Source organism: Pogona vitticeps, chromosome 1, assembly GCF_051106095.1.
Source record: "Pogona vitticeps strain Pit_001003342236 chromosome 1, PviZW2.1, whole genome shotgun sequence".
NCBI classification, from domain to species: Eukaryota; Metazoa; Chordata; class Lepidosauria; order Squamata; family Agamidae; genus Pogona; species Pogona vitticeps.
The window spans coordinates 28,533,446-28,559,329 of record NC_135783.1 but is presented as its reverse complement, the minus strand read 5'-3'; the positions used below and the strand labels follow the sequence as shown (position 1 = coordinate 28,559,329).

At 39.5% G+C, this 25,884-nt stretch overlaps 1 protein-coding gene across 7 annotated transcripts in view; it reads right to left on the bottom strand.

Moving 5' to 3' along the window:
- Positions 1 to 25,884, bottom strand: part of TRAF5 (TNF receptor associated factor 5) — a 48,221-nt gene that overhangs the window by 10,522 nt on the left and 11,815 nt on the right. Inside the window, exons 1-10 of one of the 7 annotated variants that reach the window (XM_078382933.1) lie at positions 19,426 to 20,419; positions 19,025 to 19,117; positions 14,276 to 14,503; positions 10,297 to 10,354; positions 9,903 to 10,004; positions 8,731 to 8,895; positions 7,195 to 7,272; positions 5,318 to 5,392; positions 4,584 to 4,676; positions 947 to 1,087 (exon numbers count right to left, since the gene is read on the bottom strand). In XM_078382933.1, coding sequence (XP_078239059.1) covers positions 947 to 1,087; positions 4,584 to 4,676; positions 5,318 to 5,392; positions 7,195 to 7,272; positions 8,731 to 8,895; positions 9,903 to 10,004; positions 10,297 to 10,354; positions 14,276 to 14,503; positions 19,025 to 19,117; positions 19,426 to 19,466 — 1,074 coding nt within the window. In that variant the 5' untranslated portion in view covers positions 19,467 to 20,419. Of the gene's footprint in view, positions 1 to 946; positions 1,088 to 4,583; positions 4,677 to 5,317; positions 5,393 to 7,194; positions 7,273 to 8,730; positions 8,896 to 9,902; positions 10,005 to 10,296; positions 10,355 to 14,275; positions 14,638 to 19,024; positions 19,118 to 19,425; positions 20,420 to 25,884 lie in introns of those variants that run through there. The other 6 variants (XM_020794649.3, XM_072989981.2, XM_078382935.1 and 3 more) reach the window with 6 other exon arrangements.

The window sequence follows — 25,884 nt, the reverse complement described above, 5'->3', positions numbered from 1 at the left end:
AGTTGGGAGCCCTCAAAGTGACAGGAGGTAGAGCAGCCGTTCTACCTGCATGCCATTCCCACACTTTCTTCAATGCATTAGAAAAGTGATCTGCTACTTTGTGGGAGGAGTGAGGACTCCCTGCAAGTTGCAAAAGTGCGTGGGGGAGCAAGTTTCAAAGGAGGCTGCCTCCATAAAGAATGCAGCCTCATTCCCCCAAAGATCTTTCTGAGTTGCAGAGAATCTTCTGAAGAGCCTCTTAGTACAGTGGTTAAACTGTAGCACTGCAGCCAAAACTCTGCTTATGGTCAGTGTTTGATTATACCAGTTCTGACAGCCAGCTCAAGTTTGACTCAACCTTTCATCTTTCCAAAGTTGATATAATGAGCATCTAGCTCGTGGGGTAGGAGTGGAGGCAATGCATAGCCTGGATAATTTTAAAAAAAGTAAATTCCTTTAAGCACTATGGGGCAATACCTAAAAAAGCAAAGCATGCTGCTTATATACTGCCTCATAGTGTATAAAGCACTCTCTGGGTGATTTACAAGTTAATTATGCAGACTACACATTGATCCTGCCCCCAGTGAGCTAGTTACTCATTTTACTGACCTTGGAAGGCTAAGTAAAAATATGGGAAGCAAAAACAGAAAAGCAACACACTTTGCTTTGTTTCTTGCTGCCTGCAGCACAGCAGTGCACTTTTCTAATGCATTGAAGAAGGTGTGGGAAATGGCATGCCTTTGAGGGCTCCTAGTCCCATAATTCAGCTGAGAGGGTTTCTGACAAATAATGGGACTGAGAGTTTGTTAATTTTGAGAATCCTATCCCTAGTATCTACCACAATGTAGGCTACATGTCACTTTGCATAGCTAATATCTCTTTGCAGACAGTCTGTTATTGTTTTTTTGTTCAATCATTAAAAAAAACCCACAGGCAGTGAAACTGTGGAGGAAAACAACTGTCTTACCTGAGTGCCTGCTAGCAGGTTGCTGTTTTTACCATACAGTAGTGTGAACTGCCTGAATTCTTTCTCACATTTTTTAACCATCTCTGCTAACTGCTGGATCTTCACCTCTTTATGCTCTAGGTTCTTGTAAAGCTCAGAGATCTACAAAACAAAAAGGAAAAATATATGAACTAAAGCTATTATAAATGAAAAAAAAGTTAGAAACCGGATTACATAAAGAACCTGAAAGAGCTTATTTCTGTTATTATAGCTTTACATTTCCCACTCATAGTGGAATCAGTGGGAAGAGGACCCTAGAGGATCATTCATACATCACTTTTGGTCAAGGCTACAGACCTTGCAATCTGTCTTGATAAACATAAAGTATAGCAGTGCATCAAGGCATGAATAGCCCTCTGTTTCTGCCAACAGTTTGGAGAGCAGAGCTATGCACTTAAAGTGTAAATTACGGCAGGTTGACCGTATTTTTCTCACACACCGAACTTGGGAAAGTTACCTGTTTGGGGTACAACTCCCAGAATCTCCTAGCCAGCATGGCCAGTGGGCATGTAAGCTGGAGGTTGGGGTTTTGGTAGTCCAAAAGCAGCAGTCCAGAAAGTAACTGTTCCAAGCTCCGTTGACAGACCACAAGTCATGTACGTCTGCTTTCTACACTGCGCAGATGACTAAAATCAAATGGTTCAAAATAATTTTCCAGTGGTCTAGTGTGGTCTCTTCCGTTGCTCAACAAAAAGATTAGTTTATAACCACATTCCAGTAGACTACATAGTGTGAGACATTCTTTTAAAAAATTATTGCCTTATGCATACTCTTCAGCATAGATAGCAATGCATAAGAAAGAAAAACAGATAGCTGACAATCAAAACACATTTTTTCCAGGATGTGGTCAGACACAGATCAGAACATTATAGGGGATTAAGAGGGTGCCGTTTTCATGAGAACAGGGGCCTGCCAAAAACTGTGTAAATGTCTTCCTCCTGGCCTTTGCATTATATGAGGAACTAAAATGAATAGCACACACTTAAGACAATAAATAAGCTTTCTTGATTTAAAAAAAGAGCTCATTTATTTCATTGTAGTAATACATGTTATACATCTCAGAAGGTACCAAGAAACTTTTAACACACACCATTATCTCCATTCTCTTAGGGAAGAACATAGAGTCAGACAGCTTAAACTAAGATATAGGTGGTTTTACCACAAGGAACAGAAATGTCAAATCATTAAAAATTAAGTAAAAATGTAGGACAGAAAATTAGATACAAAAATATAGATAAATCTAGATATAGATGTATTGAACATAATACTTTGTAATGCTCTTAAAACTGGCTGTTGCAGGGTTTGTGAGTTTGATTATTCATCTGTACCTGCATATCGGCTGCTAGCCACACAGTCTTGAAAGCTCCCACTGCTGATGGAATAAAATTAAGGAAACCAATTGTTGTCAGCTTCTGCACGGACAACACTGTAACTGTAGCTTCTGAAGCATTTAAATTAAATATGTTTTTAGTATTTATTTTATTTACCATATTTAATATAATGTTTAATTCTTTTTAAATATTTGTACATTTTTAAATATTTGTATATGTTTTTAGCTTTTAAATATTTTCTTTTAATGATGTAAGCTGCCTTGGGTCCTGTTTAAGGAAAAAGACAGGATAAAACATTTTAAGTAAGTAAATAAATATTTTTAATGGCCTCGGGTAACTAGTTCTTTATTATCTTTGTCAGATAGTCATTGCAGTCCTTTACATTAGGAAACTATAAATGAGTGAAACTGATCTCCCCCCCCCTTACCCCAATTCCTCCTTATGTAACAGATCAGATGGATGGATGTAGTAGAAGACCGGAGAAATACTAGAGAAACACACACTGAGACTAAAAAGACTGACTTCAGTCCTTAATCAGGGTGGGAATCTCCTCCTTTCTGATTCAGCTTTTGCACTAGATCCAGAAGTTCAGTCTGTTGCTTAACCTATCTTCCATTAAATCTGATTGGTGTGCCAGCTGTACTCTTTCTGGGATAAAGAAGATATTGTAGAATGATCCATTGCTTTATAATGTCTACCTGGGGTGACTACAATGAAAGGATGGTTGAAAGTAACTAGGTACAAGTATTGTAACTACATCCTCTTTGGGTAATGAGGTGTAACTAAGTTACATTTCAGAAACAACATAATGGTCATTCATGCTGGTGAATCAGTGGCAGATTGTTATCAGTTAATAAGTTGCAGCTTATACTCCTTGTGCATCAGTTGCATGATTTGGCATATGACAAGAAATATTAGCAGTGACTTATTAACTAACAGCAATTTGCCACTGAGATTTGTGTCACTGCACTTCTGCAGTGGCATAAATGAACAACTACAGTTCTGTATGGTGTGTAACATTTTCTAATTACTTTCTAAGGCCAATTTAAAGCATTTTAAAGAAGAAATTTGACTTGATTTTTCAAGTTTTATGTCGCTCTCCAATCATCCTAAATGGGAAGGAAAATATTGTTTTATCTTGTATTTCATATTTAAAAAAATATTTTCAAAGCATAATTTCAGTATCAGCCACTAAGGAAACTGTTTCCAATTGTTATTTATTTCAATAATCTTGTGGCAAAGTGGACACATATACTTTAAATAAAATGAGTGAATGTTTCTCAATGAGATATAACTGATAAGACAATCTAACTGCCTAGAATGCAAGGATTTTGCTATAGAAGACTCAAAAGGCACCTTCAGACAGAGGTGGTACTGTAAAATGCATGTTGAGAATGCAGAAAAAGCCACAATTTAGGACAAGAGGCCTGGGCTTTGAATTATGTGTACTAATTTCTGAAGATGAAGCAAAACTTCTTATCATACATTTGTTGAATTCATCTTTTTCCCATGTTATTTGTGAACAAGAATACATTTGTGCACATACATGTTCTGAGCTCTGTGAGAATGCCCTTCCTTTAACTCAGTGTCATCACTCTTTCTGAAACAGGCCACCTCCTTTGTCTGCCTAAGTTCCAACATTAGCAAGAATCAAAAGGGTGGACAGTATGTGCGGCCACAGGTCTGGTTTGCTTGATTTGCCAGCTGCACTGCTGCAACTGCTGACAACACTGTGCCACTGAAAAGCCGTGTCTCTCCAGTTTATGCCCCTTTAGCCCAGGAATCAATGGGGGCGTTTTCTAGTTTTCCTTCCTAGAATGGTATGGAGAGGTACCATTTTGTCACTTCCCACTGGAAGCGCTCTAATGCTCCAACATATCAGCAAACTCTGGGTTGGGGGTTTGAAGTGAAAAGAAGATGTAGGAACCTCTTATCCATCTGGATGCAGTGGACGCCAGCAGATTGTCTCTCTGCCTCCCATAAATATCAAAGTGGTTTGAAACAGGAGTTGCTGCTTGTAGTCTGTTATTCTTATAAATATTGGGAAAAAGAGTTTTGGTCTGCCCAGTGAGTGGATGGAAGACCTCCTGGGATCCCCTTTAGTTCTGTGGTGGAAGAAAGGGAGGATATAAATCTATCCTCCCTCCCCCCCCCAAAAAATCAGGCAATTGTAAGACTATGATAGACTTTCGCAAATATACTTTGAACTTTAAGCTCATTATTTGTTTCCAGCCTTTGGCAGAATCGCCCTGCATGTTACATTATACCTGATCTTCCAGTTTTGAGTTCCTATCCAAGATCTGTAGCATATGTTCTTTCAAGTAGGCATTCTCATGTTCTGAAAGCTTCTCTCTTTTAATCTAAAAGTAAAACATAATGAATTGAGAACAAAGCAAGCTTGACTCATTATAAAACAACCAGATGAAAAAAAATTGTTAAAATAGACTAGACCAGGCTTGTCCAACCCGCGGCCCAAGGGCCGCATGCGGCCCAGGTCAGCTCGCAATGCAGCCCAGGTCAGCTCGCAATGCGGCCCAGTGCAATTTTTTATTTTAAAAGAAATTCCAAAGTTTCAAGTTACACTGCGGGCGCTTACAGCCGGAATGTGGCCGGGCATGTCACAACAGTAGAGGGGAAGAGAGGGAAGGAAGGAAGGAGTGGGAGGGGAGGGGACAGGGAGCTGCGTGACTGCATTGCGCTGTCCCCGTCAACAGGTGGACCCCCTCCCGGCCCCATAAAGCCACCGGAGTCGAAGCTGGCAGCCTCTGCTGTCTGAGATCGCAGCTGCCAGTAAGCGCGCTTGGAGCGGGGCTGCGGAGGACAGCTAGGGTTGCCCCCCTTGCAGCCCAAACCAAATGTATGTGCGGCCCAAACCAAATTTTCATCTTCTAATGTGACCCAGGGAAGGTGAAAGGTTGGACACCCCTGGACTAGACCAAAGAAGGCCACAAACAGCATAGTCTCTTTTCTCATTGAAGAGGTTTGCCTTGCAATACGGTACCTTTGTCAGACAGCCGTACTGGTTATATGGACAATCAATTTCCACCTCAGGACATACTGAAACATGATCTTCCACCTGCAAGGATCAAGGTTAATGAAGTATAAAGAATGATGAGTTAAATGTTCTTTATTAGCGGTACAGACAACAAGCAAGATGGTATTTTGATGAAAAGAATATTGTCTCATCCCCAATACTGTGGCTGTGGGTACTAATGCACTTATAAACATCTTCCTTGGTGACAACTTCCCTGACACCATCCCCCCTCCCCAAAAAGGAATTTCTTTAAAAGAATACTTTCGGAACTGCAAAGTAAAGCAGTTGGTTTCCAGCCACCTACTAATATCCTTTCCTTCTTCCCAAATTTCTGTGCCACCTGTGTGAGCCAAGAGGGACTCTTAGGAAATGAAGACAAAGAGCTGCTAGAGAATAGGGCCTGAATCCAGTGTTGGCATAATGTTTGTGAAATGTCTGGTTGTGCAAACAGTTTTACTTTTCCTTCCCTTGCGCAAGGAGGAGCTCCTGACCTCCTTTGTATGAGTGGTTCACACCCAAAACTGACAACAGGGGGATGACATGCAGGTGAAATGCCAAATGGGCTTTTGAACCCACCTCTGCCCCTCAGAAGCACTACTGGGTGTCAGTACCACCTGCTCCATCTGCCAAATAGCTTGCCACTCCCCCCTCTGCCTGGATCCAGAGGCCATAGAACCACACTGGTGGAGGTTGATGTTTTGCTAGTCATAAGCTGGATCCAGGATTTTGCTTTGCAATGTAATGGGTGGGCTGTAGCTAAAATTTAAGCCTCCCTATCACCCCTCAAAACCTCCACAGACAGAAATGTAAGAGAAGAAAGAGGTTCCAGCCTGGTACGCTTGGGAGGTATAGTGGAGATTACAGAGCGGGCTGACCTTGTAGGGATACTTGCAGGATGGGCTGTGGGGCTTGGAAAGGGCAGGTGGGTACCTGGGGGCTTATAGAGAAGATGGAGTGGCAATTATGGTGGCAAGGATTGGCACAGGCTACAGAGTGACCAGGTGGGTTAACACAGTTTCAAAGCAAACTGTTGTGAAGCGAAGAAACCTGAGGGATGGGGCAGAGGAAAGGCAAACTGTTAAGTAATATTTTGAAGGCACAAGGGCTAGGATGACAGCGATCCTGAGAGAACTATTTGTTCAAAGCAATATTCCCCACCACCCCCTGGAGATCAGACCTCACATCTTGGCAATGTTACTTGTATTCTAGAAATGGCCTTCTTCTGAAGGAGATAAATGTGGATTCCAAGAACTGATTTGGGTATCAGGGCTTTGACCCTGTCTTTGTCTTACATTCAGATTCTTAAATATGTGTATTGTCTTTCAATCTCACCAATACTTTTGTCTGTGATATGGCGGTTTTATGACTGACTGTGGCCCTTACAGTACTTGTGAAAGACAATCTTCTCATGGCAGCCATTTTGTGATGCCACCTGTGGTGCCTAAAATCCCCAATATCATCAGCATCATCTTAGAAGTGCAGAGTTCGAAGGGACCCTACAGATCATCAAATCTAGCTCTTGTCAAGGAGGCACAGTGAGTAATCGAACTATCAACCTCTGGCTGTGCAACCAGATGCCTAAACCATTCAGCTATGCACCCATAAGGTCCAAAATGTTGGGGACTCCTGGACTGTTCAATGAAAATCGCAATATTTCAGAGAGCTTGGAATACTTATTTTCGGACTACAGCTCCCAGAATTCTCCAGCCAGTATGGAGATTCTAAAAGTTATGGTATCAACTTTTACTGCCAGAGGCAGGCTAGCAAAATACAGACAATATATTGTTTTTTTCAGAACAGTATACTGTTCGCCTGTGTGTTAAGAGCTAAAAATAATCTAGTACCTCTTTTTTTAGAATTACTTGCATGCAGCCATGGGGACAAATCAAAGGATATTCAGGACAACCTGTTCTCTCATGGATCTGAAAATACATTAGATCTGTTATTCAAGAGAAGCAAACAGATGTGACATTATTTAGCACCATTCATTTAGAAACAAATGGAGAAAGCAATCATGAGCACAATCCACTCCTGTCCAAACCTCATTAAAATGAATGGAATGCACATAACTGTGTGACAGTGTTTTCTCATGAGCTGCACACTTGCACTGCATTCTGTACTCCTGGTGGGCTGCGCTTCTTGTATATACAAAGAGGACCTGCAGCAAAATCTTGCAGTGTGGAGTGTTTAATTTTAGCAGTTAGCTATGCCTTATTTTAGCAATTCCATTCCCTCCTGTTTTTCCATTCCACCCTCCGGTTAGTCAGAACTGTGGCCCAATAATTATTTCTGGTCTTTATTGCATTGTGGCTTGGTGCCCCATAAGTATATATATATATATATATATCGGAGGGAATGGAATATATTGCAGTATTTTGCATGCCTTGTGCAGGAGCCTTATGCTATGGTGATTTAACTGCAGCACTGCAGGGAAGATTCTGCTCATAACCTGAGTTCATTCTTCAGCTCAGGTAGCCAGCTCGAGGTTGACCCAAATTTCCAAGGTCAGCAAACTGAGTACCCAGCTTGCAGGGTGGTATTGGCGGCGGCAAGTTGTAGCCTGTATAATTAAAATTGTAAACCACCCAGAGAGTACTTTAAGTGCTGTGAGGTGGTATATAAGCAGCACACTTTGCTTTTGTTTTGCCTTTTCCCCAAACCTGTTTCTTCCTGATTGCTTATACTGTTTTGCTTTTGCAAAACGCTAATTGTACCTATGATACAAGTTGGTCAACAAATGGAATTTTTAAAAAATCATTTTGTTTCTCATCACCTATCTCCTGCTTATACATATGTGGTGGAAATACAACAACAACAACAAAAAAAAAACAGGCTTGATCAAATGTTCAAAGAGCTGAAAGGCTGGCTCTAATTAGCACAAGCTTCCAGTTTTTGGAACCATTGTATAGAAGCTGCAAAGAATATTTGTCTCTCCCTGCCACCAAACTTTCCTGGCCTCTCAATGCCAATTAATAATGTTTCACTTCTATCAGGCATCTGACAGAATTACAATGAACTTGGGTTAGGCAGTGAAGGAAAAATAAAGATTTTTAACATAAAAAACTTCTTGTCTATTTAGCTAAGTCTGATATTCAAAGAGCAGAAGCTTCAGTTTTGTGGTCATTTATCAATCTCTAAGTCTAAACAAATGCACAGTTTCATAAGCACTAGTGATGTTTAGTGACTGAGAATCACATGCTTAAAACCAACAGTGCAGTCCTTAAGATTCAACAGCAAAATTGTCTTGATTATCTTCAAGACTGAAGATCTCTTTAGAAACTGCTAAGAAGCAATCTCTAAAGTATGTATAGTCCAATCTGTTTAGTATGTTTTTAGCAATTCATAAGTTAAAAACAACAACAACAACCCCGCAATGTTACCTTTAAATTCATTGCAGCAACAGGCTGTTTACAGTACTGGCACAGTTCCTTTCGAAAGTTACAATGCAAATCTAAATGTTCTTTCAAATTCTTTTGAAGAATTTTTTCACAACATCCTTCATTAGTACATTGCACACTTTCAAATGAGCATTGTTGAAGGTGATCCTGTAAAACAGAGTAATATGCTACAGTATATATATTACTCAGATAGTAAATATCACAATGGCAAAACTGAGATTATAAAAGCAGAAAGAAAGAAGAACAGAGGGCAATAACTTCTCTAAAAGATGGACTTAAATTTTCATGAAGCTAGCTGTGTTAATCTGCTGCATCAAAGAAAATAAAGAGCCTATAGTACCCTTAAAACTTAGAAGTTTTTTGGGGGCATATTTATTGGTGAACAATCAAAATTTCCATCACTGCAACAAAACATTCATTTCACAGAAGGCCTGAAGAGAAGTACTTAGCCGAAGAACTTTAATATAAGGCAGAGGTGGTGGTTATGAACAGAGAGTCAAAAACTGTTTTACACGACTTTGCAATCCACCTCGAGGTCCTGTGGTACAGAGCGGACTATAAATGTTTAAATAAATAAATAAAATAAAGAAATAATGTAGCAATTTCTTTGCTGATGTTGCAAAAGCCCTCTTCTCACATACATGGAGGTCTGAGAAAACTGTCCTGGTTCCTGTCTCCAATAAAAAGGCTTGCTTCTATTCAATCACTGATATTCTGTCCAATCCATAAATACATGTGCATAATCTCAAATACTACAGCCAAAGACCTTTTCTTTTTCAGCTGTGGGAGAGTTGGAGGAGATAAGAAAGCAGATGCTACCTCTTCTCTTCTCCTCACCTCACCTTACCTCATCCAACAAACCAATCATTTATTTGGCAGAGGCAGCACTAACTCTCTTTACACTGCATTCCCCCAAAATCACAAGGGCTGAAATGCCATTTATAACAAAGAGAAATGTGACTCTTCCATGCATAAAAGAGGTTTACACAGCAGAGTATCAATTCCTTTGTTTGCAGTGTATTGAAACCCACACAGATTGACTAATCTCTTACTCATAATAAGGAAAAATTGCTTTAGAAAGAATGCATTTGCTAATTTGGCTGTGATGACATAGAAGAACAACATTTGGCTCAAATGAACATTAGATTACAAACCTGGAATCGCCCTAGAGATGTTTCTGCATTGCAATCTGGAAAATTTCGGCAGAATACTTGCAAATTGAGAACTTCTCTTTTACAACAATTGTCTTTGAAAACCTAGAATAAAAAGGATAAAACCTTATTTCAAAACACACTGCAGAAACTGAACTACAATAATGCATCATAATCTTTTAAAAACAATGGGATAACATAAACCTCTTTGTAGAGGATCAGTATGCTACATTGTGCTTAGAACACAATGGCAAATTCACACTTGCAGCTGTTTTAAAATTTCCTTGGAAGCTTTAAATTCCCCATTTATTCTTTACCAACATTTCAATAATATTACTCAAAAGTCCTGCACAGACTAATTTAAAATTTTTTTTGTACAAAATATTTCTTCTCTTACCTCATGAAGTTTTATTATTTCTTTGTCCACGGGACAAGTGGGCACAACATTCTGTTCTCTGCAGAGACATAGAGAAATCTAGGTTATATTTGGTTAAAAAGTTGTAATTAAATGGCAGTCTGTTTCAATCTTCAGTCTAAATCAGGGGTCTCTAAACTTTTCAGTGGGAGGGCTACATAATGTATTTTACACATTTTTGAGGGCTGAAGGAGGGAAGGGGGGGCCAAGCGATTCCCCACGCCCACTGTCTTTCCAAAGACAGGAGGGGTGGGGGATCACTTGGGTCCCCCTTCCCTCCTCTTCCTATGCCCTGGCAGATAAAAAGGCAAGGGAGGTCGGATGTTGCCCGTGGGCCATAGTTTGGAGACCCCTGATCTAAATGGACACTGCAGCCAAAAAAGAGGACAACAATGAAGAAGTTAGAAAAAATAATCAAGTTTAAGGATGTGTCATTGGAGACCAAGATCAGGTTCATCTTATCTTCCTGATCACCATGTATGGGTGTGGAAGAGGACAGTAAAGAAAGCTGATAGGAAAAAAAAGTGATTATAGTGGTGCCTCACACAACGATGTTAATTGGTTCCAAAAAAATCAACGTTGTGTGAAACATCGTTCTGTGAAACACCATTTCCCATAGGAATGAATTGAAAACCGGTTAATCCGTTCCAATTGGAACAGATTGCCGTCTTTAAGTGAAAAAACCCATAGGAAACATCGTTGAGTGAAACAATGTTTCCTCCATTGGAATGTATTGAAGCCGACTCAATACATTTCAATGGCTTTGCGAAGTCCTTTTTCGCTCCTGTAAAAGTGCCTTACAGTGTTTGGAACAGGTTTTAAATGCTTGCAATCGTTAGCCCACCTCCTGAACCCTATGCAAACTTAATTTGATGTTGTTCTGAGTCGTCCTTAATTTTTAGTGATTTTTTAAATTTTCTCTCATTGGAATGCATTGGACGGAAAGTTCAATACATTCCAATGAGAGAAAATTCAAAAAATCACTAAAAATTAAGGACGACTCAGAACAACACCAAATTAAGTTTGCATAGGGATCAGGAGGTGGGCTAACAATTGCACGCATTTAAAACCTGTTCCAAACATTGTAAGACACTTAAAAATGAGCGAAAAGGGACATCGGAAAAGACTTCAAAAGCACTGAAGCCGGCTTCAGTGCTTTTGAAGCTCTTCCGTTTTCGCTCATTTTTAAGGGTCTTACAATGTTTGGAACAGGTTTTAAATGCGTGCAATCGTTAGCCCACCTCCTGAACCCTATGCAAACTTAATTTGGTGTTGTTCTGAGTCGTCCTTAATTTTTGATGATTTTTTGTTTTTCCTATTTAAATGCATTGAACTGTCCATTCAATTGATTTAAATGGGGAAAATAAAAAAAATCACCAAAAATTAATGAAGACTCAGAACAAAACCAAATTAAGTTTGCACATGTTTCACAAGGTGCACTATGGAATCCAAGCATTTAAAACAGGTTTCAAACATTTTAAGACACTTTTAAATGAGCAAAAAGAGACATCGTTAAGTGAAATTCCCCCATAGAGAACATCGTTAAACGATGGGGGAAATTCCTCAAAAAAACCCATCGCTGTGTGAATTCATCGTTGTATGAAGCAATCGTTGTGCGAGGCACCACTGTACTTTGAAATATGGTGCTGGAGGACAGCTTTGTGGATATCCTGGACTGCCAAAAAGACGAACAAGTGGATCCTAGAGTAAATCAATCTCAGGAGGCAAAAGTGATGAAAATGAGGCTGTCCTACTTTGGACACATGAGAAGGCAAGATTCTCTGGAAAAGAGAATAATGCTAGGAAATACTGAAGGCAGCAGGAAAGGAGGAAGGCTAAAGACAAAATGCATTGACACCACAGCTTTGGGTTTGCAAAAACTATGCAGGGCTGTTGAGGACATGCCATTTTAGAGATCACTCATTCACAGGGTGTCATAAGTTGGAGGCGACTGGAAGACATGTAACAACAACTTGACCACTAAATCTCTGCATATGCTGTATTGCCATGCTGCTAATTTTACAATTTCCCGTTCTCAACAAATCCTGCCTCACCAACTTTAAGTCCAGATTCTTTTTGTGATCACTAACACACTGCTTTAAATAGAAATCTTGGTGTTGAACAGAAATAGCTAAAAGGAAATTGTTGTAGGAAATTGAATTAAGAAAGCTTGGATGAGAAAATCTAGCAATCTAAAGCACCTTAATTGTTCACATATAATAATACCACAATTTAATATAACATATAAAAACTCTTTCACAAAAGAGGAGAAACAACATAATATCAAAGTTTATTAAATCATGCAGATTGTAAAGAAAGGTAGTAAAATTCCCCAAATACTTCTTCTTAATTAATTAAAGTTTCAAAACTGGCTAAGAACACATGCAGGTTTACTTAGTTCACTACATTTCCAGGTAAAAGTACACAGGGTTTTTAAAGCCATTCTGGAAAGTCATTTTCTTAAGTTATTCTGGAAACTGCATGTCTGTCTCATTCTGAAGATATAATTCCATGTCTCTGGGTAGGTGTTTCAGAAGAGGAAACCATAAAACATCTCAAGTGAAACTTACATGAATCACAAGAGAAGTTCATGTTTCATTTCAAACTTTTCAGCATTTTTTTCTATAGAATGATTTCACCCCAGACCAAACAGTGCCTAATCAGATCTGAAATTCCTATGGCCTGTATAAAAATAATATAGAGAGTCAGTGTGGTGTAGTGGAAAGAGCAATGGACTCAGGAGATATGGGTCTGCATGCCCATTTGCCCATGGAAACTCACTGAAAGGTGGCAATGTTAAAACCACTCCTTATATATGTCACATATCTTGATAACCCAGTTAGGAATGTGACTTGATGGCACATAACAACATAAAGATAATATCGCAACAGTTTTCAAGTGCTGAAGAGAGCAGATCTCAAAGAGAAAATCTTACTCTATGGAAAAAAATATTATAAAATGGATTGTTAACATATGTTCACAATACAAAACTCAAACCCACAGATGCCATATGAGGTTTTTATTATACAGTGGACCCTTGACTTACAGACGGCTTGACTTACAGACTTTTTGAGTTACAGACTTCTCTGGCCGCAAAATTTAGGTTTGACTTGCAGACTGAGATTTGACTTACAGACCAGAAAAAAACCAAAATGGAACAAAAACGGCCTGTTACGGGATTAATCAATGCACTGTAGGTCAATGGAGACTTGACTTACAGACTTTTTGACTTGAGAACTGCCTTCCAATACGGATTAAGTTCTCAAGTCAAGACCCCACTGTACAATCACCCTTCATGAATTTTTATACAAGTTTCAAAGGCCACTGTCTTTTATTAATACAGTAATTCTTCTATTTGCCTTCCCCCCCAGGCTTTATTTTTTGTTACCTCAGAAAATCCATTAATAATAGAAAGTTGGAATAGGTGTATACTGCCTCCTAACCAGCAGCATTAGGGTTCCCCTATATGAAAATATCCATTGGCACAATCCAGTCACAATTAGAAACTCCCAGGCTCTGTTTATATTATAGAAGATTTAAGCAATGCTTAACATTCTCACACGCAAGTCAACAGGGATTTTAAAAATTTTTATTTTGTTTGGATCATGTGTCACTTATTAATTAGAATGAAATGGCTGTATTTCTGGCGACAGTAAAATTGAAAACTTAGAAAGCTGAACAACATGAAAAACGCACCACATGAACTACAATGAAAAGTAAAAAAAAAAAAAGTTAAGCTAAGAACTTGGATATGTGATTCTCATACCGCTTGTGAAACTGCTCCAAGCTCTTTAGATCTAGGCATCAATTTCAGAAAAACACAGAACAGAAAGGATTCACTGCTGCTTTGGCCTTCGTCTGCTTTCAGAAAATTACATAGTCTTCAGGGGGAAAAGAAAATTAAAAGGATCCTACTGATTTGAACAAATAAGATAAAAGACAAGGAACAAACAATTCTTACCTCAGAGAGACAATGCAGCGCTGGCAAAATCTGTGCCCACATCCTGTCTGGTGAGGATTGTGAAGGACTAGATGGCAATAAGTACATTTATACCGGTCTTCTAAGGTCTCCACAAATTGATAGTTGGCATCAGGCTCAAAATCAAGAGAAACTGCACTGGTAGAATTCTGTCGAATGTAGAGATTGGGTGACTGGCCTGCAAGGTCTTCAGAGGCCATGGACATAGAGCTACAAATACATGCAAGGGAAAAAAAAGATGCTAGATGCTCTCATCCTGTTGTTCATTCTTCTCTGAACAATGGAGAAGCCTCAGAGTCACATCAGTCTATTTCAAGGGGATAGATGTAGCCATTATTAGCTTGCTGCAGCAAAAACAACAGAGAGTCAAGTCTACAGGGTCCTTAAAGTCTTGAAAGTTTTATCCTGCATCAGTTTGGGTTCTCTAGAAGAATGGTATTGAATGCCTATACCATTTTGTAATATCTGTGCCTGTTTGAAAATATACAGATTGAGCATGTGTGAGGCAATATTCCCACAATCACTCAAACCTATTTTCTGTATGCTCCAACACTTTTAGCTTACAGTGTCAAGGAATCACCTCAACTGCAGTGTCTCGGCCAGGCGCTACAAGGTACCACCAAATTCTGCTATTTCGGAATGAACTTTCAAGACTGCATTGTGGCCTTGGAAAAGGGACAGGTTACCTTGGTGGTGAACAACCCGCCTCCCAAAAAAACTTCTGAGTTTAGTCTCCCTGTTTATGCTATAAGGATGGGAAACCTTAAACACAGATTTATCCTTTTAAAGTTCTTTTGATACATTTTTATAAAAGTTTCCAAACCCAAATACTGTGTTTGAACTGAACTGGCAGGAAGGTTTGCCTCAAAAAACTGTCATGACTGGTAGGTGATGTAAGCTTGTACGGCAGCCTATTTTTTGCTGATGTGTCCCCATCTCATTGTGGCCCATGTTTAAGACAAGAAGGATCCTCCAGACACTTGTGAAGGACTAAAATCTGTCTAGGCTATGGCCAAAGATGCTAATGTAGGACTTTGCTTCTTTCTCCTTCCCATTTTACTCCAAGAAGGGGGGGGGAAGCCATGTTCTTTCCCTCTGTGATGGAGAGGATGGATTTTAAGGTATCAGTTTACTAGACCATCTTTGGATATCTCAAAATGCGAACACAGCTTTGTTTGCTTAAATTGCTACTCCTAAGAAAAGGGATAAAGAAGCACCCGATCTCTGAATTTAAGGATTCTTACTATCTAGGAAAGGAAACTCTTGTTGATTGAATAAGCAACCACCCACCTTCATCTCACACATTCTTAAAGAAGCTTCACAGAGCTTCCACAACCCATAGAGGCAAAACTTGACACTAATTCTTTATTGTTCCATAAACCAATGGCAGTGTTTTTTCTTTGTTCTAACCTAATACATAAACAGGAAATTTGGAGATCCATGGAACAACATTTTGCAAATTAGGCCCTCTCAGGGCAGCACTAACCACCCAAAATGTGGGAGGGAAGGAGGAAAAAGAAAGAAAGGAAAAGAAAAAAGAACCGGAAGCAACTAGAAATTAATTTCTGATCTTGGAAAATGGGTCCTTTTTATATTATATGTTGCAGGGAAGCCCAGTGATCTATTTAGGAGGTAAACTGTCTCTTCTTGAGCACACAGATAAGCAGTAAATATTGTTTTCAAAGAAGCAGCTGTGTTAATGCATATCCAGACAAAAAATTTAAAAAAGAGGAAACAAAAAATGTTATGGCATCTTAAATACTCTTATATTTCAGTGTGAGTTTTTGTAGATACTTTTTTCAGACATATTAGAGTGAAGCAAACCTACAATTTATATAATGCATAGTCAAAGGAAATAGGTTAGCAAGGTGAGAATAGCACTATTAGCACAAATAATTAACAGTAAGATGGTTGGTTTCAATGGACAGTATCACACTTCCTATGAGATGTGAAGTAGCAGGAGCCTCAATCCAATCTTACGCCAGTGGTCTGTCCTTGTAATCTAATTTGTGGTTATTCTTCTCTACCACAGTGATTTGCAGATCATATACAGAGTGCCCAGGGAGACTGAAATGTTGTGTGGTGCCATTTCTGATGTCAGAGTTATGTACATTAATTCTCTTGTGTGGAAACTGTCCAGTTTGTCCTATGTACAGTGCACTGTTGGCAAAGGACAGCATAGAGCTTGTTAGCAGATGAACAAGTAAATGAGCCCCTGATGTTTTCAGTGACATTACTGGGGCAGTAATTGTGCTACCAGAGTAAATGCTTGGAAAGAGTTGGTATCCAACTTTGCAGTAGGATCTAGTTCTCACCTCTGTATGTGTGTTGTTTAGTCTGCTGTAGAGATGGGGATGAAGTGTCAAAACTTGACGAACCACGAATTGCCCCCCAGTGGCCTTACGAACCACAAATCAATTCGTTGGGTCTTTTTTGTTTTTAGACAGCCCCGTTTCTCACAGCTTTCCTATGCCGCTTTCTTTCATAGAAAGAAAGGAGGACCCAAGCCATCCCACAGCCCCACTCTCTTTGCAAAGGCATCAGGGCTGGGGGTCGCTTTGATCCTTTCCCTCCTCTTCCTATGCCATATCGAGCTTCAACAGATATCCCTGAATATCCCATATGGCATAGGAAGAGAAGAAAAGGGGGACTCAAGCCATCCCACAGCCCCACTGTCTATGCAAAGGCATCAGGGCTGGGGGATCACATTGTTCCCGCTTTGATTTCTTTCTTCTTCTTCCTATGTGTGGGCATGGGAAGAGGAGGGAAGGGGGACACAGACTTTAGCAAGGCACCTGAGGGGAAAATCCCTTTCTGCTTATGCCCCCAGGAACAGCTGATCCGCGGGGCCATAAGCAGATAGGGACAGATGAAGGGACAAACATGAAAGGGTTTTATTCGTTGCTTCACATTTATCAGCATTTCTCGACCCCAAGAATACAAAGCAACAAATATCTGACAAATCAGGGATATCTGTTGAATATCCCAATTCGTTTTTACATTTGTCCTCATGTCTTGTCTGCTGTCTGTCAACTGTTGTTTGAGATTGGTTGTTATCTGTAAGCATGTGCAGGTCAGCTATTGAGGGCTCAGTGAAGTGCAGCATTGTTGTCCAGAATGGGTTGCAGACTGTTGCCTATGTGTGTGAGTGATTTCAGTTGTGAGCTGAAGGTGATAACCAACAGTGTGCTGTCATTCTCTCTTCTGGGGCTGCCTTGTAGTAGATTGTTCCTGGGTATCCATCTTGTTCTCTTAATTCATTCTTTAACCATGCTGGGTGGGTACTGTAGTCTAAGAAACACCCTTTTTAGACACATGAGTTTGAAATCACCATCTTGGGGGTCCAAGCAGATTAAATTATATCAAAAGGCTTGGCTGTAGACAACAGATTTTTTGGCATATTCAGGGTGGAAACACGCAACAATCTGTAACAGGCAGCAGTTTTCAATACAGTGGGGTCTCGACTTACGAACAGCTCGACATATGAACATTTCGACTTACGAACTGCTCTCACAGGAATATATGGACGACTTGCGAACTTAGATTCGAGTTACGAACTCTTTTTTTTCCTTTTTTTTTAAAGCTAAGTCATCTTAGGTTAAAAGGAAAAAAAGAAAAAATATCCCCCTCTAGTGGCAGAAGGCGGAATAGCAGCTTCCCATTAGTTTCTATGGACGAAAAGAGCAGATAAGGATTAAATGGTTTTCAATGCATTCCTATGGGAAATGAAGTTTCGACTTACGAACTTTTCGACCTGAGAACTGCCTTCCAATACGGATTAAGTTCGTAAGTCGAGACCCCACTGTACAGAGTGGTGACAAGACGTCCAAGTTGTAGTTTTACAGTGGCATCCTGAAAACGAACCTGCTATGTAGATTGATCCACACTAAGCTTAATGTTAGGATGAAAGTTACTGATGTTCTGGGGAAATCTTTCTAGTAGTTCTTTTCCATGGATCCAGATAATAAAAATGTCAACCATCTGTAAGAACGTTATCAATGTAACATTGTTGTCTCTTAGAGTCTTAAAATAGATTTTGTTGAGGATGTTTTTCACTTAATGCTTTAGCACAGATTTCTGATGAAAGTACTGTTTTAGTAACTGAGAAGCAGCAAAGTATAATTAAGGGACAACTTATGATGAATAATTAATACACTAAGCTAACATTCTCTCTTCGCTTTCACACACTTGCTGGTTCTACAGCCAAACACAACTTTGCTAAGAGTAATTATTCAATTTATTGTTATTCCTAACACAATGGCCTTGCAGTTGGAGATGGGGGTGCTCATAAGCTCTGTGTGATGGCATCACAAGTGGCTATAGCCATTTATGCAGACAATTTTTCAAAATAAAGATATAAATATTCATGGATGAGGCATCTAACAATCAGTCATGATAACCCAAATGTTGCTTTCACATTAGAGGCGGTGTACCTCTGGCTGGGGATGCTGATAATAAAGCATAACTATTTGCATCATGGTCTGCCTATGAATATCTGAAAGCATCTACTTTTAGAACTCTGAAATAGATGGAATCATAGTCTGATCCAAAAAGGAAATTCTTATGTTCTTAGATGTGGTATTAGAACAGGAAAACCTGCTAAAGCATCTCTGGATTCTAAATCAGGGGTCAGCAAATGTAATGCCCTTGATAGTTCCAGGAGCCATTGCCAGCATTTCCACTACACTCAATGCCAAATACAGTGATGGCAGGGGCCAAAGCACCACTTACTTGCAGGTAGTAAACAAGGTATGTGGGTGCCATTTGCCCTTTAACTTTTCAGAAGAATTCTGCTTCCTGGAAGCTTCTGAGAATGCAGTTCTCCTTAAAAAAACAAGACATACAGCTGATGCTTATCTTATTTACTTGCAAATAAGTGGCAATTTTGCTGCCAGTATGCTGCAGCAGTTATAATGGCAGTACACCCCCCCACCCCAGTGGACCCTGGCAGCCAGATGCTTATAACTCCTGGTCTAAATTTTGTTCTGAACAATGAAATTTGTTTGTCCTGTGCAAATATTGCTTCAATTCAATCACATTACAGGAGCAGAACAGCACTGGGGAAAAAGACTGACATTAAGTTGGTAGGGTTGAATCTGGGCATCTCTATGGAGAGATGACAAAAATCTTACCTGAAGCGCTGGTTCTCTTTAGAAAATGCTGTCTGAACCATAACACTGGCTCCTGTGATTCAACGCTCTTTGCCCAGACAGAAAGTGAGAATTCAAAGTTCAAATGCCACTGCTCTTTAGTGCTTCTCTGTGTTAAAAATGGACGGTGCAACTATGCAGCAATCAAGCAGAAATTGAGTTTAAGGAAGAAGAAAAATGAAAGCAGACTTGCTGTTTAAACAGAAGTTTACAAAGACTTTCTAATGGAAAACTGATGTTTGGGGAAAATGGGAAAAGGGACCGTACGACTTCTTCTAATGAGTAAAAGGATAGATATATTAAGGCAAGGTTTTAAGGTGCTGTTTTAATGCCCTACAGTCCCTCAAAATGCTAACTGGTTTGTATATAATACATATATAGATTAAACAACTTCTAGTTACAGGAATTATAGTCAAATAATAATATGCACATTTATAGGTCTCAAATTCTCTAGAGCAGTGGTTCTTAACGTGGGCGATAATGCCCCCCAGGGGGCGATTTCATTTTTCAGGGGGGCGGTAGAACGAAAAGGGGCGGCGTGGGGGCGCTGGAGGAGAAGGGGGGCGGTAGGGGGGCGCTGGAGCAAGCCAAACCTGTGAAGATGGCTGCAGCCTTTATACAGTGTGCATGAATATATATTTTCCTCCCATTTTAATTTAGTTTCAGACTTTTTGTCTTGAAATTTTTAGTTCCTGCATTTGGTTTTATGCCTTTTTTATATTTCTTTTTGCGTCTTAAAATTCACTTGCAACTAAATCATTAAAAGTTACTTTTGGGGGGCATTTCATTTTCTTGGAATTGAATTTTGTTTTCAGGGGTCATTGGATTTAAGTGTAATAAACAAACAAACAAACAAACAAACAAACAAACAAATAAATAAATAAGATATCATCACCGCAGGGAGGGGGGGCGATGATAACTTCCTCAATGGCTCAAGGGGGCGTTTCTTTCAAAAAGGTTAAGAACCACTGCTCTAGAGCTCTAAATTTTCTCATTGTGAAAAGAGTTCAGCTATGTGGAAGTACCCATACCACATCAGGAAGCAAGGTTAATATGTGGAAAAAAAACACCCGTCTTAACCTGTGTGATTAATATATGGAGATTTGTCTATGTACCATCAGTAGTTTTGAACCCAAGAAGAAAAAGAAAGTTGCAGAATGTAAAAAACCCTAAGCGTTCCTTAACTGATTCTGATTATACAGAGAGGGAGAAAAACTCTAAATAAAAATAGTAGCTTTTTTCAAAGGTACATTAAATAAATACGAAGATGGGTGTTATGTGGCTAACTTAATCCACACGGTAGAAGATTTAAGTGTTAATATAGAATTTAAGTCAATATTTAAATACAAATCTGGTATGCTCCTTTAGTATGATTACCAACAAATTATTGCACAGCATTGATTGTTCAGGCTAGAAACAGTACCTCAGCTCCAGCAGAAAACATATTTTTAAAATGGCTGATTGTTCTTTATAATACAGAGATTCACTAACAATCCTATACTTCCCTCTTTTACATAGTGAAGTCCTTTGTGGACTGCAGGTCACTTCATCAGATGCCTCTGAAGTCCATGAAAGTGTATGCTATAAACCATTTGTTAATCTTTATGGTGTTTACCTCATCAGTAAACATTTTTCTTATTGAGTCAATTTTTATGGATAATGTCAGCTATATAGAATGGATGCAAAATAAAGGAAAAAAATTGAGAAAGGAGAACCAAGGGCACAATAATATTACACTTTAAAAACTAAAGGTTTTGTTTCAGTGGAAAGTTTCACTTTACAGGTGTCTGAAAATTTGGATTTTAATCCACAAAAACTCACACTGAAACAAGTTTGTTAAGTCTTTGAAGTGGCACAATATTTCTAAAGAATGGGAAAAAAAAGTGGCACAATATTGTTTTTTCCTCTTCCTTGCCCCGGCTGCCTCATTTTGCTGACATGGGGAGACAGACCAACATGAATACCTCTTTGGAAACTGCTATATGGAATAGAGAACAGTTTTATTATGTTATGTTATTAATAATATTATTTATGGTGTTCATAGCTTGCGTTTCAAACCTTCATTTTAGCTTCCCTCCCCTTTTACAAACTGTCAAAAAACCCCACTAAGTTTGTAACTACTTTTTTTGCAAATCTAAGAGGCACAGGTTTAAAATATATAAATATATCAAAACAATCATGTGCGCGAAGTTATGCATAATACATTTAAATACTTAAACATTTAGGTCTAAAAAGCAAAATGCTATACATGTTGCCATTCCTTTCCTTCTAAATTCCGGGGGCCCCACTCCATAAATCCACTACTTTTCCATTACTATACATCAACATTTCTTGAAACATTTACTTCCCCCCAAAATCCTGTCCTGCCTATATGCAAGGTTTGGACTAGTTCAGAAGCAGTTAGTGCCTAAATCAAAATGCTTGACTTAATCATACATTTAAAAAAAATCATATTCTGCTGCTTTTGGTCATGCAGATTTCTGAACCAAAGAAACAGCCCTTTCCTCAAAGTATGAAAATGAGCCTTGCAAGGGTTCACCCTTGCATCACATCAGTTCTGAATGGATATATGTAACTGACCATGCACAACACACTATTCTTAAGTTCTGCCAGCCCCAACAAAAAACACCTTGAAAAACTACATTTCCACATTAGTCCTTCCCAACACCTTGCCCCTGCTCCTTTTGGACGAGAGGCCTAGAATAAAATTGGCTCACCTTGTGGGGAGGAAACTGCAGCATACTTTTATTTATTTTTCTAGTATACTTCCAATGTCATTCTCACATCAGTACAAGTAGCCAATAGCTAAACAAGCACTCAGAGCTGCCAACATTTAAAAACAACTACAGTATTTCCTTTAGTTTGCATTCAAAGAGCATCAAGTTCAAATACATGAGAAAGGAAGCAAATACTCTTATTCTCTTCATATACTTCTGCCCTCAAACCCGTCATATGACATTTTAGTTTCCCACAGAAGCATTGCTTTTAAAAAAAAACACCCACGGTATTCTGAATTAATGTTTTGTTTAAATGTCTTTTGCTATCACTAACTTCAATGCCAGGCACCTCTGACCTAATACAAACCAGCAGTGCCCCATCATCTCCCCCCCTGATCATGGCTCGCAAATATTTTCATAGGTCAACTAACCAAAAGCCCAAACATACAGTAGTATTGCCAAATACCCTGAGAAAGCTTGTAATCTGCATAATCGGGCCAAACAGCACTTTACCACTAACCAGGTGAAGTTATAAGGTAAAGGTTCCCCTTGACATTTAGTCCAGTTGTGTCCGATTCTAGGACGCAGTGCTCATCCCTGTCTCCAAGCCATAGAGTCAGCGTTTGTCCATAGACAGCTTCCATGGTCATGTGACCATTGCGAATAGACACAAAACGCCGTTACCATCCCACCATGGTGGTGCCTATTTATCTACTTGCATTTTACATGCTTTCAAACTGCTAGGTTGGCAAGAGCTGGGACAAACAATGGGAGCTCACGTCGTCACGGGGATTCGATCTTCCGACTGCTGGTCTTCCGACCTTGCAGCACAGAGGCTTCTGCAGTTTAAACGGCAGTGCCACCACGTCCCTTCAGGTGCAGTTATATAATGCACCAATTACTTGTTGCTCTCTCCCACATGCGTATATATGTATGGTTAGACCCATTATTAAACTTTTGTTTCAGACCAACAACAGGAACAACTGGTTCAGATTAATAAAACAAGACTGTGCAGATACAAAAATTTCATTTCATTTCGAGCCTGGAAAAGTTACTTTTTTGAGTACAATTCCCAGACCTCCCCTAGTTAAGATGGGTAGTGTCCTGGTTGGTAGACTGTGGAAAATACAGTCTGAAAAAGTAATTTTACCAAGACTTTAATGTCCTTGATTACCCTTTTTGTACAATAATTAGGAAAAGTTAAGAATAATACAACTTGATACATAGACCTTACAGATCCAGATTAAAACACAGCGAAGCCAATAATTAAAGTTACACAGGATGTTTCTAGGACAAATTTGAATATTTCTACTTTCTTACAGGAAAACACTCCTAATTATTTCTGTGAAAGCTTTCCTATTATCATTAATGCTTCAGAACTTAAATACATGTTCCCAGCACAAATTAAAATGAAACAACATTCTGATGGTGCATATTATCAGCACGTTGCATTTAATGTACAGTGCTATGTGCATTTTAATATAATTAAAGCTAAATTCAAAAGACACATTTCAGACATATAAAAGAGGGGTGGAAGTATGTTTTCTACAGCACCCACCTCAATTTTATTTGTTTCTCAAAATGGTAATTAATCTGCAGCTAGTTTCAGAGTAACTAATGCTTCAGAACAATTAAAAACTTGGCTCTTTAGGCAGGCCTTCCCTCCTGCCAATTCTTGATTGCATTTTCTTGCTTTTGTTGTTTATTCTCCCATCTTGATCATATTATTATTGTAGTTTTTAATTGTTGTTTTTATTTGTTTAATGCTGCGAGCCGCCCTGAGTAGACTTTTGTCTAGAAGGACAGGATATAAATCCAATAATTAATAAATAAAATAAAGAACAATTACATTGATTCATTCCAGCGAAATCGCTGTAAAGCGAAAACATCATAAAACGAAATAAAAAAGCCCATTGAAATGCACTGAAAACCGTTCAATGCGTTCCAATGGGCTGAAAACTCACCGTCCAGCGAAGATCCTCCATAGGGGCGGCCATTTTCGGGTGCCTGTAAAGTGAAAAATGGCTCCTAAACACAGCGGGGAGCCATTTTGTACACCCGGCGGCCATTTTGAAACTGACGATCAGCTGTTTTTGATCGTCTTAAAGTGAAAATCGGTTCCCGAAGCAGGGGACCGATCATTGTAAAGCGGAAAAACCCCATTCAAACCACCGTTTTGCGATCACAAAAACATCATCGTCAAGCGGATTCATCATTAAACGGGATAATCATAAAGCGGGGCACGAATGTAATAACTAATGCTAATATATCTTTCCATTATATTTTATACCGCTAAGTATGTGATCATTTCCACAATCCAAAACAAAACCAAACTCATATTATTCGAAAACAAAAATAACCCATATGTAGATCCAAGAGAATCCTTATGTATTTACTGTTATGTATTTATAGCACAAGCTGAGTGGATAGCTCAGGGGGTTTAGGCCAAGCCACGGAGTGGGAGTTCTATTCCTCACTGTAAAGGTAAAGGTTCTCATCGACAATTTGTCCAGTTGTGTCTGATTCTAGGGGGCGGTGCTCATCTCTGTTTCCAACCCATACAGCTAGTGTTTTGTCCAAAGACAATCTTCTGTGGTCACGCGGCCAGCGCGACTAGACACGGAACAGCGTTACCTTCCCACCGTGGTGGTACCTATTTATCTACTCGCATTTTTGCATTTTGCATGCTTTCGAACTGCTAGGTTGGCAGGAACTGGGAGAAGCAACGGGGGCTCACTCTGTCATGTGGATTCGATCTTATGACTGCAGGTCTTCTGACCTTGCAGCACAGAGGCTTCAGCAGTTTAACTTGCAGCGCCACCACGTCCCCTCACTGTACCTCCAGGGAAAAGAACCAGCCCAGGTGGCCTTGGGCAAGCTACACACTCCCAGGGTGCCCCCAGAAGAAGAGAATGGTGAACCACTTCTAAGTGCTCTCTCTCTAGATGCAGTGTACAGTATATTGTTTTTGTGTTGTGCCTCATTCTTGATCTCTTTGGAGAAAAGAATGGCATATAGAAAGAAAGTTAGTTCTTCATTTACAGTGGTGCCTCGCTAGACAGTTACCCCGCATGACAGTTTTTTCGCTAGACATTGGCTTTTTGCGATCGCTATAGCGATTCGCAAAACAGTGATTCCTATGGGTGAATTTCACTGGACAATGTTTGATCCCTGCTTCGCAAACCGATTTTCGCTAGACAGCAATTTTGACAGCTCCCGCCGCACTCGCAAACAGGTGTTTTCGGGACCTAAGCTTCGCAAGACAACTATTTAAACAGCTGATCGGCGGTTCGCAAAGTGGCTTTCCTATGGCTGATCTTCGCTAGACAACGACGATTCTTCCCCATTGGAACGCATTAAATGCTTTTCGCTACACAATGATTTCGCTAAAGAGCGATTTCAGTGGAACTGATTATCATCATCTAGCAAGGCACCACTGTACAGTACTCTAAAGGGGGTCACAATGTCAGAATTCATTTTGACAGCACATGATTATTGATGGCATTTTATTATTAGCATTAGAACACAACCAGGAGTTCCTCAGCACTCAGAACTGGTTACATTTTAAAATTTAATAAAATAGCCCCTCATTAAACTACAGAATACACTGACATAAAAAGATACTTGACTCGTTCAAGTTACTGGATTATGCCTATTAGAAACTGAAAACAAAACTTGTAGGGGTGAAGACTACCACATATCTACTGGATCCCTGCCCTTCCTG